This window comes from Tupaia chinensis, unplaced genomic scaffold (genome assembly GCF_000334495.1).
Source record: "Tupaia chinensis unplaced genomic scaffold, TupChi_1.0 Scaffold138910_1, whole genome shotgun sequence".
NCBI lineage: Eukaryota > Metazoa > Chordata > Mammalia > Scandentia > Tupaiidae > Tupaia > Tupaia belangeri.
The window spans coordinates 1,200,261-1,211,990 of record NW_006198801.1 but is presented as its reverse complement, the minus strand read 5'-3'; the positions used below and the strand labels follow the sequence as shown (position 1 = coordinate 1,211,990).

The 11,730-nt window shown below is 47.3% G+C and overlaps 2 protein-coding genes and 1 non-coding gene across 3 annotated transcripts in view; all 3 read right to left on the bottom strand.

The window, feature by feature from the left end:
• The window catches only part of PSMD8 (proteasome 26S subunit, non-ATPase 8), a 7,980-nt gene extending 7,876 nt beyond the window's left edge, over nucleotides 1–104 (bottom strand). The window contains exon 1 of the mRNA XM_006161752.3: nucleotides 5–104. Within this exon, the coding sequence (XP_006161814.1) occupies nucleotides 5–82 (78 nt within the window). The 5' untranslated portion in view covers nucleotides 83–104. The remainder of the gene's footprint in view (nucleotides 1–4) is intronic.
• Nucleotides 105–3,466: 3,362 nt separating this feature from the next.
• LOC114004599 (U6 spliceosomal RNA) lies at nucleotides 3,467–3,573 on the bottom strand. Its single transcript, XR_003546713.1, has one exon. It is a non-coding gene; the product is annotated as a U6 spliceosomal RNA (small nuclear RNA).
• A 2,111-nt stretch (nucleotides 3,574–5,684) lies between these two features.
• The window catches only part of CATSPERG (catsper channel auxiliary subunit gamma), a 38,779-nt gene continuing 32,733 nt past the window's right edge, over nucleotides 5,685–11,730 (bottom strand). The window contains exons 23-29 of the mRNA XM_006161751.3: nucleotides 9,873–10,029; nucleotides 9,605–9,668; nucleotides 9,416–9,511; nucleotides 9,115–9,204; nucleotides 6,357–6,449; nucleotides 6,181–6,280; nucleotides 5,685–6,096 (exon numbers count right to left, since the gene is read on the bottom strand). Coding sequence (XP_006161813.2) covers nucleotides 5,893–6,096; nucleotides 6,181–6,280; nucleotides 6,357–6,449; nucleotides 9,115–9,204; nucleotides 9,416–9,511; nucleotides 9,605–9,668; nucleotides 9,873–10,029 — 804 coding nt within the window. The 3' untranslated portion in view covers nucleotides 5,685–5,892. The remainder of the gene's footprint in view (nucleotides 6,097–6,180; nucleotides 6,281–6,356; nucleotides 6,450–9,114; nucleotides 9,205–9,415; nucleotides 9,512–9,604; nucleotides 9,669–9,872; nucleotides 10,030–11,730) is intronic.

Sequence of the window (11,730 nt, the reverse complement as noted above, 5' to 3'; positions counted from 1 at the left end):
CGGCTGCCCGCCTCTGCTCGCCGCGGGGAGCGTGCCGCCGCTCTTGGGGAGGTGCCCTCGGAGCCCTGCCCTTAATGAACATGTCAGTTGGAGCTCCGCCTCTGCTGTCACTCAAGATGGCGACCGGAAGTCGGGTCCTGCCCTAACTGAAAATGACTGCAGTTGCAATGCTCCCTCTTCCCGTAAGCAATATGGCTGCCCCGGCTTCAGCGGGCGTGTTGGAGGCTAGGAACTGCCTCCGAGGTTCCACATTCAGGGCAGCTTCTCTAAACCGAGGGGTGGCGCTAGAGAACTATCTGGACAGCGGTGTTACTCTCCAGTTTATAGACAGGCTTGAACCCAGGTCTCAGTGCATCCTTCCCGTTTTCCTCCAGGCTTGTACAAATTAAGCACAAAATACAAAAGTTATCCACCCCTGTGGATTTAAATGTCGAATGGAAATGGAAGGTTCTCAATTTAAAAATATATATTTATTTAATTAAAATTATTTATTTTAATTTGACCAGAGAAATACAGAGAGAGGGACCAGCAGTTAACGTAATGGCTATGTTGCTGGACTCCCATGTAGTCGACTGTGGTTTGAGTCCCGGACCCAGTGGCTTAAAACTCACGCCGGGCGCGTGTGCGTGCGTGCCCAAGATCCCTAGAGGAGAGTGGAGGAGAAGGGATTGCGGTGTGACCATCCCCCCTGGGGGGTGATTTCTTACTTTCTGTCTCTGTCTTTCTGGCGAGCGCACACTCCCTATAGCAAAAACCTCTCCAAAAAAAAAAAAAAAGACATACAGAGAGAGAGACTAGAGTCCAGTGCCTTAACCACCACGCTTCCTGCTGGCTCCAGTTCCCAAAATTTTATCCAAAATTCTACTTCTTCCAATAATGCATAGATATTATGCCTGCTATTCAACATCACTTTTCCTCAAACCCAACTCAATTTCCACCAGCTATTGTAGAATATCAGCTCCATGAGAGCAGAGCCAAGTTTCTTTTACTGCTGAATTTCTAGTATTTCCCAGACTGGCACATACTAGTATACAGTCAATAGCTGTTGAATAAGTGAATGAAAGTATAGGTAGGGACCGGCAGGTGGTGCAGTGGTTAAGGTACTGGACTCCCACATGTCCAAATATTGTTCAAGTCCCAGACCTGGTGGCTTATTTTCTTTCTCTGTCTCTGTCTCTCTCTGGTCAAAATAAAAGATAAATAATAATAGCAAATAAAATGAAATAAATGAATCTTTTTTTTCTTTTTTTGGAGAGGTTTTATGCTATAGGGCGCATGGCTCGCCAGAAAGACAGAGAGAGACAGAGAGACAGAAAGTGAGAAATCACCCCCCAGGGGGGATAGCCACGCCGCAATCCCTTCTCCTCCATTCTCCTCTCTGAATCTTGGGCACGCACCTACATGCGCCCGGCATGAGTTAAAGCTCCCGGGTCCCGGACTTGAACCACAGTCGACTACATGGGAGTCCAACGACACAGCCATTACGCTAACTGCTGGTCCTACCAAAAATAATATGTTTGGGGGCTGGCAGGGGGCATGGTGGTTAAGAGCACTGGACTCCCATGTGGCCACCTGCAGTTTGAGTCCTGGACCTGGTGGCTTGCTTTCTCACTTTCTCTCTCTCTCTATTCTCCTCTCCCTCTCTCTTGCTCCCTCTCAGGTCAAATTAAAATAAACAAATAAATAAAGTTAAAGAAAATAATTCTTTAAAAATGATGTATTTGTGGCTCAATGGACATATTAGTGGATTTTATTATATATATATTTATCTTTTTAGTTGTATCTCTTTTAGTTTCTTCAGAGAGCATGTGTGCTTACCTAAAGGGACAGAGGGAGAGGGAGAAGAAAGCACTCCTCAGTGGGGTATGGTCGGGCCACAATTTCATCTACTCTATTTCTCCAGCCTGCTGAGATTCTGGCCACCCATTCACACATGCCCAGAGCATTTCTGAAACCTCTGGGTCTGAAATTAAAATCAGTAGGCCGTATGGAATCCAGCTTCCTTAACCACCTATCTATATACATGGCTATAGATAGATACTTTCATTTAATGGGTCCCATGTATCTATTTAGGTTATTTTTAGTATTTGTTTACCACCACTAACAATGCTACAATAAAGATCCTTAACTATATTTTCTTTTCTTTGCTTTTTCTTTTTTTTTTTTTTTTTGAGAGCTTTTTTTAGAGATTTGAGCTATAGGGCGCATGCTCTCACTAGACAGACAGAGAGAGACAGAGAAACAGAAAGCGAGAAATCACCCCCCGGGGGAATGGCCACACTGCAATCCTTTCTCCTCCGTTCCCTTTGATCTCAGGCATGCATGCACACGTGCCCAGCGTGAGTTAAAGCCACCGGGTTCGGGACTCGAACCGCGGTCGACTACATGGGAGTCCAGCAACATAACCATTATGCCATCTGCTGGTCCCTAAGAGACTTTTCTTATAGGGTACATGTGCTCACTAGAGACACAGAAAGAGAGAAATCACCTCCCAGGGGATGGCCACGCCGCAGTCCCTTTTCCTACATTCTCTTCCCTGGATTTTGGGCACGCATGCACACACATCTGGCGTGAGTTTTAAGCCGCTGCATCTGGGACTCAAACATGGTCGACTATGTGGGAGTCAAGCTGTAACCATTAAATTTTTTTTAAAGGTTTTTACCATAGGGCATGTGCACTCACCAGAAAGAGACAGAAACAGTGAGAAGTGAGAAATCATCACCAGAGGGGATGGCCACACTGCAATCGCTTCTCCTCCATTTTCCTCCTGGGATTTTGGGCATGCACGCATGTGCACCTGGCATGAGTTTCAAGCAGGACTCAAACTGCAGTTAGCCATGTGGGAATTCAGCACCTCAACCACAACACCACCTGCTAGCACCAAACTATATTATATACAGTTATTTTATTTCTAAATCTTTTTAAAAGGATTATTTAATTTTATCATTAATTATCATTATTTTAACAAAAGAGAGTCAGAAAGGGAAAGTGAGAAAGCAAGCCACCAGGTCTGGGACTTGACCCATGGTCGGTCATGTGGGAGTCCAGCATCTTAAACACCACACCGCCTGCCAGCTGCCCACTTGTTTTATAATTAATTGATTTATTATTATCATAATCTTGTTTATATTACATTGAATCACAAATAACTTTATGGTGTATTACATTTCTTTTCCCAGAAGGAATACCATGCATATCAGTCAATAGAGACATTAAAATTCCCATCTTCATCATCCAATAATGTCCCGACCCGGGGAGACAGCCGAACAGGTTTCCTGAGTGAAGGAGTGAGAGCTGGTCACAGAAAGGAACAGAGTGAGAGAAAGAGAGAGATAAAGTGAGAAAGCAAGCCGCCAGGTCCAGGATTCAAACCGCGGTTGCACATGTGGGAGGGGGTTCTGCCATCCTTAACAACCCTGCCCCCCGCCAGCCCCCATTTTTTTTTTTTTTTTTTGTCTTTTGACTTTAAAATATGGAACACTTCACAAATTTGCGTGTCATCCTTATGCAGGGGCCATGCTAATCTTCTCTGTATCTTTCCTATTTTAGTATATGTGCTACCGAAGCGAGCACCCATTTTTTTTTCTTTTTTTTTTGTGAGCGTTTTTTTCTTATTGGGTGCATACGCCCGCCAGAAAGACAGAGAGAGACAGAGAGATAGAAAGCGAGAAATCACCCCCAAAAGAGGATGGCCATGCCGCAATCCCTTCTCCATTCTCCTCTGGGGATCTTGAGCATGCGCGCACACGCACCTGGTGTGACTTTAAGCCACCAGGTCCAGGACTCGAACTGCGGTCGACTACATGGGAGTCCAGTAACATAGCCATTATGCCAACTGCTGGTCCCAGCGCCCATTTAAAAAAATTATTTAATTTCATTTGTTATTCTTTTTTAATCTGACCAGAGAGAGACAGAATATATATATATATATATATATATTTTAATTATTTTACTTTATTTTTAAAATTTGGCCAGAGAGGGAAGAGAGAGAGGGAGAAAGTGACAAAACAAGCCACCAGTTCCATGACTCGAACCACGGTTGGCCATGTGGGAGTCCAGCGCCCTTAGCTACCACACCACCTGTAGGCCCCCCGTAAGAGATATAGTCTGGATATTACTCTCTTATCAGATACATGATTTACAAATATTTTCTCCCATTTTTTGGGTTGCCTTCCATCCTCTTCCCAGTCTCTGCATGTTTCTAGCCTACAAAATGCTTCTAGGCCTCATGAGAACTCTTCCCCCTGCCTTTCCTCCTTTCTCCAGGCTTTGGTCCAGTCCCATCCTCTTCTGCCTAGATCCCTACCTCCTGCCTACCTGAGATCTCTGCCTCCAGGCCTCAGCCATCCTTCGCAGGGTGGTCAAGGGCATTTTCCTACATCTATCCACATTCTTTGGCTTTTTGGCTCTGAATGCTCCCATGATTAACCACAAGCATCACACCTCAGGGGTCTTGCCTGCTCTGGATGTTGGCTAACTCACCAGGAAATACCTGGTCCAGGTCCCTCCCCTGGTGCCTCGTAAAATAAAGGAATTGGGGTATGGGGAGGTGACTGGTGACACCTGTGGGTTCTTCACCCAAGGCCCTGTGGAGAGGCTGGAGTCAAGATTAATGAGTAGACAAGGAGTAGAGTATGGAAGCTCCATTTGCCTTTTGCCTGTCCAGACTCTTACCTCCTCCTGACAGCACATTTTCCTTATAAAAACGGTGCCCTCCTGGACACACAAACAAGAGATTAGGGGGGGATTGACTCTGCCTCACCTCCAGGAGTGGGCTCTGATTGGCTTAAACCAACTGAGGTTCTCATTCTTCTGACAATATGACTGGTAGAGTGGTGACCCAGTGACCCAAATCCCTCTAGTCAGAGGGACTGACAGGACTTTTAGCTGGGAATATTAGAACCCAGCAGCTCCTTTCTCTGGACAATATCACATGTGGATGTGCAGCCTCAGATGGTAAAGGTAGTTGCCCTAAGGTCAGAGATCACACTCAAGAGGACAGAGCAGGGAAAACTACAGAGAAACAGCCAGAAACCTGTGCACATTGAGAACTTCTGGATCAAACTATACCTGAAGCTGGTATTAACAGAGCCATAAATTACAGTTTCCATGTAGACAATGTGAAATGATTCCGACTGGGAACTAAAATAAAAATCCTAACCTCTTTAGTGTCCTTTTTGTAAGTCACTACATATTGTTATTCAAAATATTTAACAACTATTACAGCAGGGGCACCAATCAGAGTAGAATGCAGATCGCAGGACCCTGGGGAGATCTGGCATACTCTGCAGAAGAGGCCGAGCTAACAGGCACACAGAGAAGTCACTATTTAGCAGCTGGCATTGAGAGATTTTGATTTTTTTTTTTTTTTTAGATATATAGGGTATGTGTACTCGCCAGAGAGACAGAAAGCAAGAAATCACCCCCCAGGGGTGATGGCCACACCTCAATCCCTTCTCCTCCATTCTCCTCTCAGGATTTTGGGCATGAACGCACACTCGCCCGGCATGAGTTTAAGCTGCTGGATCTGGGACTTGAACTGTGGCCGACTACATGGAAGCCAGCAACGTAACCATTACACTATCTGCTGTCCCCTGACATTTTGATATTTTACTGACCTGTGAGGCTGTTATTTGTACAACCCAACTGAATATTACCCCTTACAAGGTCCCACGGCTGGTCTCGAAATGAGACTTTATTTAGGTCTGAATGAGAAATGAATATTCAAGCAAAACAGAGAGGCCTGGGATGGAGGACAGATTGTATTTCCAAGATGGACCTAGTAGGGGAGGCTTGGGGGTGGCTAGGGGTTGGGACCGACAAGAGACTCAGGTTGGCAACTTCCTCCTGAAGGTCTCCTTGGGTTTATTTCCCCCTGCCTTGTGGGGAACTTTAGAGGTGTCCTTCCTTGAAGGTTCCCACGGAACCAGGTGGTGTGGTGAAGACTTTAGAAGTGGCGTAGCTGTAGTAGGATTCTGAGGTGATCATGTTGTTGATCTTCCAGCGGAGTATGCTGCAGACCTTTATCATGTAGGGCCACAGGAGGCAGATGATGATGTAGAGGAGCACCAGGCCCAAAAATATGCTGGAGGACACCTTTAGGCATGGTGCGGCAGGCGTGAGTGCTCAGCCTGGGGGCCCCTGCCCACCCAGCAGGGCAGCTCCTAGGCAGCCACTCACAGTGAGAATGAAGAGGGCCCGCTTGGCACTGAGGGGGAGCCCATGGATGTGCAGCAGGAAGGTGAGCTGGTAGTCACAGTACGTACTCTCGTCCACGTCTCTGGCAAAGGATGGGGTCCAGGATTGGGGGAGTGGCTGGGCACCTGACCCCCACCTGGGCCACATGCCTGGCTTACCTATTGCTCACCAACACCTTGAAGAAGAATTCAGGGGCGAAGATGCTTTGGGGAATGGTGTCATGGCACGGTGAATTCTCCAGACAGAGCCACCTGGGAGCCCAAGGGTAAGCACTTGTACTGCCAACCAAGCCCAGTTTGTGCCAACCCCTGGTGTCCTCCACCCCCAACACACACACTCTTGGTGAGCACCAGCCGGGTGCAATCTCATGCCTTCTCTCATTCAGTCCTTCATTCGTTCGTCCATTAATGGTTACTAAACGTCTCCCTTGCCACAGATTGTCTGTCTCCTCATCCACTTCCTCCTGCTTCCTGCTTCCATCTGTCAATTCATTTCCTTTTACTTTCTTCTTTTATTTTTATTTTTGGCTAGAGGGCGCACACACACTCGCCAGAGACAGAGAAAGTGAGAAATCGCCCCCTGGGGGGGGGGGGGGAATGCACATGCCACAATCCCTTCTCCATTCTCCTCTCAGGATTTTGGGCACGCAACACACCTAGTGTGATTCTCAAGCTGCCCAGGCCAGAACTCGAATCATGTGGTCAGCCATGGGGGATCCAGTGCCTTAACCTCCTCGCCACCTGCTGGCCCTGTCAATTCACTTCTGAATGTGCACTAGTCCAGATTATGGATTGTGTACCTATTAAGTGTCAACTCATTCTTTATTGCCTTCATTCCTTCATCCCACAAATATGGGTTGAGCATATAATGCCTCATCTTTTATTTATTTTCTCCTTTATTCACTATTTAATAAACACAGGCTGGGACCAGCAGTTGGCGTAATGGCTATGTTGCTGGACTCCCATGTAGTTGACCATGGTTTGAGTCCCAGACCCGGTGGCTTAAAACTCATGCTGGGTGTGTACGTGCCCAAGATCCCAAAAGAATGGAGAAAAAGGGATTGAGGCATGGCCATCAACCTCTGGGGGATGATTTCTCGCTTTCTGTCTCTCTGTCTCTTTCTGGTGAGTGCACATACCCTATAGCAAAAACAAACAAACAAACAAAAAACAAAAAAACACAGGCTGAATACTGACTAGGTAAAAAACTTAGTTTGTTCAGGGGACTAGCAGATGGCATAATGGCTATGTCACTGGACTCCCATATAGTCGACCACAGTTCGAGTCCTGGACCCGGTGGCTTAAACTCACGCCAGGTGCGTGTGCATACATGCCCAAGATCTCAAGAGAATGGAGAAGGGATTGCAGTGTGGCCATCTTCCCTGCGGGGGTGATTTCTCACTTTCTGTCTCTCTGTCTCTCCCTGTCTTTCTGGCGAGCGCACACGCCCTATAGCAAAAACCTCTCCAAAAAACAATTTAGTTTGTTCATTAATTCACTGCCTTCACTTGCTTATAGCATAGTTTTCTTCCTTTCATTATAAAAATAGTTATTGAGAGTCCAGCAGGTGGCATGGAGGTAAAGATGTTGGACTCCTACATGGCCGACCATGGTTTGAGTCCTGGACCTGTGGCTTGAAACTCATGCTGGGCACATGTGAAGTCGTACCCCAAATCCCGAGAGGAGAATGGAGAAGGGATCCTGGGGATGATTTCTCATTTTCTCTCTCTCCATCTTTCTCTGTCTCTCTCACATGCACCCTATAGCAAAAATATTTTTTTAAGAATTATTTTATTTAAGTATTTTTGTTTGTTTTAATTTGATCAGAGAGGGACAGAGCAAGAGTGAGAGCAAGAGAGTGAGAAGGAGAGAGGGAAAGTGAGAAAGCAACCCACCAGGTCTGGGACTTGAACCTCAGTCGATCATGTCCAGTGCCCTTATCCATCATGCCACTTGCTGGCCCCTAGCAAAAATCTTTCTCCCAAAATAGTGGAACCAGCAGATGGTGTAATGGTTATGTTACTAGACTCCCAAATGGCTGACTGCAGTTTGAGTCCCAGAGCTGGAATCTTGAAATTCACATGAGGTGCAAATGCTTGTGTGCCCAAAATCCTGTGAGAAGACTGGAGAAGAAGGGATTGCGGTGTGGCCATACCCCTCAGGGGGGTGATTTCTTGCTTTCTGTCTCTATGTCTCTCCAGAAACACACATAATATAGCAAAAATTATTATTCTCCACGTATAATAAAAATCTTTTAAAAAGTTATTAAATCCCTATACACTAATTTGTCCCTTGTTTTTATTCGTTTGTTAACATTTCCATTCAAATGCCAATAAGTGCCTTCTATGAATTACATTATTCATTTGCTTGTTCTCTCACTCAAAATACTCGTCAGGAACTCCCAGGAGGGAGACAAGCCCCACATGAAGCGGTGACACCAGAGTGGTCAGAGCTGGGATGCTGAGCACAGCCAGAGCTATCAGGCAGAATAGGAGGAGCACAAGGGGCTGCGTGGGAGTGCTCCAGGTCCCTGGGCCCAAGAGGAGAATGGAGAAGGGATTGCTGCGTGGCCATCCCTCCTGTGGATGACTTCTCACTTTCTGTCTCTCCCTCTGCCTCCCTGGCCAGCACATGCATCCTATAGCAAAAATCTCTCTCAAAGAGAGCCAAGAGGGGGTCACTGTTCCATCCTGAAAGTCAGAAAAGCCCTAGACGAAGGGACATCTGAGCTAAAGTGTGAAGAAAGAGTAGGGGGCAATTCAGAGGGCCCAGTTTGTGCAGAAGTCAATCCTGCTGAGGAGTACAGTCAGCCTGACTTGGAGATTAAGCCTCCCAGAAACGGAAAGGATGGGCAGGTCTGATGGACTGTGGGCCTGCGGGGGCTCAAGGGGGCCTTGCAACTAGGCCGCTCACTCACTCGATGCCCTGGCTCTCATAGGACAGTATGTGGAAGGCCAAGTCCTTGGTGGTCCGTGAGGTCGTCGTGGTCCAGATCAGGCTGTTTGTCCTGTGCAGGACCGCATGCTATCAGCGGGGCGGGGTGCACCCTGGGCTGCAGTGGTGGAGAGGTGCACGGGGTGGGCAGGGGCGGCAGGGGTGGGCGGGGCCTGAGATAGGAGGAGGCTGGGGTTTGCAGCGAGCGCGAGGTCTGCAGGGGCCAAGCTCGAGCGCGGTTCAGGGAAAGGCAGGCAGGGTAGGGCGGGCCCCGCAGGGATTACTTGTTCAGCGGGCTGTTGTAGCGGTAGATTTCCTCCTCGCTGTAGTCCCTCAGACCGCTCAGCGTGGGCCCGCCGCCCACCACCTTCAGCACATAGCTGCAGGGTGAAGTGCGCAAAGACCAGCCCTGAGGTCCGGAGTCCGCCTCCCCTCCTTTCCCTTTCCCTTGCTACAGGCGGTCATGCTTTTACCTTCCCGTAAAACTGCCCGAGTCGCCTGTCACCAAATCTTGAATCAAGAAGAAGGGGTAGAACACTGCAGAGTCGCAGGGAGTTGAGACCAAGGGAAGAAAATTAGCTTGGTCCGAGACATGGAGGACCGAGAGAGGAGGAAGGGGAAAGGATGGAGGACCGAGGATCGTAGCTGAGGACAGCTGCACCGTGGGGAGGTGACAGAGGAGGGCAACGTGGCAGGGACGAGAGGGACTGAACTTTGGAGAGGAAGGGACTAGACACACACTGTCACGGAAGAGAAAGCAGGGCATCTCGGGGTCCTTGTGCACGCAGTCGAAGTAGTGTTTGTTCCGCATGCGGCTGTACTCCAGGGTGTAGGTGATATCGAAAGCCAGGCGCTTGCCAGGTGGGCAGCCAATATACATTGGCATCATCAGATTGCCCTGAGTGGGAAGAGGAAGTCTTGTGGTGGGGATGGCCAAGGTCTTCTCAGGTCCTGCTAGACTTGGAGTGGATCAGGAAGGACACTCACTCCTACACTCACCACCACTACCCAGTACACCTCACCACCAATGACAAAAAGATCATTGTTATCATTAAAATGCTTGAGGGACCAGCAGATGGCGTAATGGTTACATTGCTGGACTTAGTGGACCCAGTTGGATTCCAGGACTGGTGGCTTAAAATTCAAGCGCGAGGAGGAGGCAGAGGGGCATGTGCATGCGTGCCCAAAATCCTGAGAGGAGAATGGAGGAAAAGGGATTGCGATGTGGCCCCCCCCCCGTCAGCGTGTGTACACGTGTGTGTCTGTTATTTCTCTCTGTGTTTCCAGCGAGCCTTCACACTCTATAGCAAAAATCTCTCTTAAAAAAAAAAAAAAAAGGCAAAAACAATACTGGGGCAGGCAGGTGGCCTCTTGGTTAGAGTCATCAGACTCCCATGTGGTGGACCATGAATCAAGACCCGGACCTGGCAGCATGCTTTCTCACTTTCCCTCTCTCTGTCTTTTCCTGGTCAAGTTAAAAATAATAATAATGGGCCCAGCAGGTGGCATGGCGGTTAAGGTGCTGGATACTCCCACATGGCCTACCGTGCCTGGACCTGGTGTTTCTCTCTCTCCCTCCCTCTCTCTCTCTCTCTCTCTCTCTCTCTCTCTCTTTGTGTGGCTCTCTCTGGTCAAAAAAGGAATGGATAAATAAATAATTTACAATAATAATAATAAAATAAAAAATAAATAATTCTTAAAAAAAGAAAAACCACAATACTTGAGGGACCAGCAGGTGGGGTAGTGGTTAAAGTGTTGGACTCCCACACTACGGACTGCAGTTCCTTGAAATTCAAGCCAGTGCTTGTTCGTGACTGCCCTGAGTCCCGGAAGACAATGGAAGAGATGGGATTGTTGCATGGCCATCCCTCCTAGGGGTGAGTTCTTACTTTCACTGTTTCCCCAGCCAGCACATATATCCTATAGCAAAAATCTCTTAAATAAATAAATACATACTTGGGAGGCCGACAGGTGATGTGGTGGCTAAGGCACTGGACTTCCACATGGTTGACCATGGTTCAAGTCCCAGACCTGGCAGCTTGCTTTCTTACTTTCTCTTCCTTTCTGGTCAAATTAAAAAATAAGATCATAATAACAAATAAAATAAAATAAAAAATCTTTTAAAAAAATACTTGGTAACTACAGTCACTTATGGAGCTCTGCAGAGCAGGCACTGTGTGATGTTCTAAGACCTTTATGTAGTCAAAATCACGTAAGCCTCGAAACAGCTTTGCATGGTAGAGACTGTGAATGTTGCCATTTTAGAGGTGGCAATCTGAAGCAGAGAGAGGCCAAGCAACTTACTAATTTTTCAAAGCCATACAGCTGGTAAGTGGTAGAGTTGCAATTACGTGAGTTTCTCCAGTCACCTCCGGAATGAGAGGTACCAGTCCACTGACACCTACACTTATGGAGCACCAACTCCTAGTCAGACTTTATAAGTCTGAAGTTGGTCCTGAATGCTCAAATAATAGACCTGAGAACAAAAGATATGAAGAGACTGGAACTTCGGATGGGACCCCCTGACATTGTCTTCAGAACGAAGAGTCCTGGGGCCATTTTTTTTTTTTTTTTTTTTTTTTTTTTTTGGGGGGGTTTT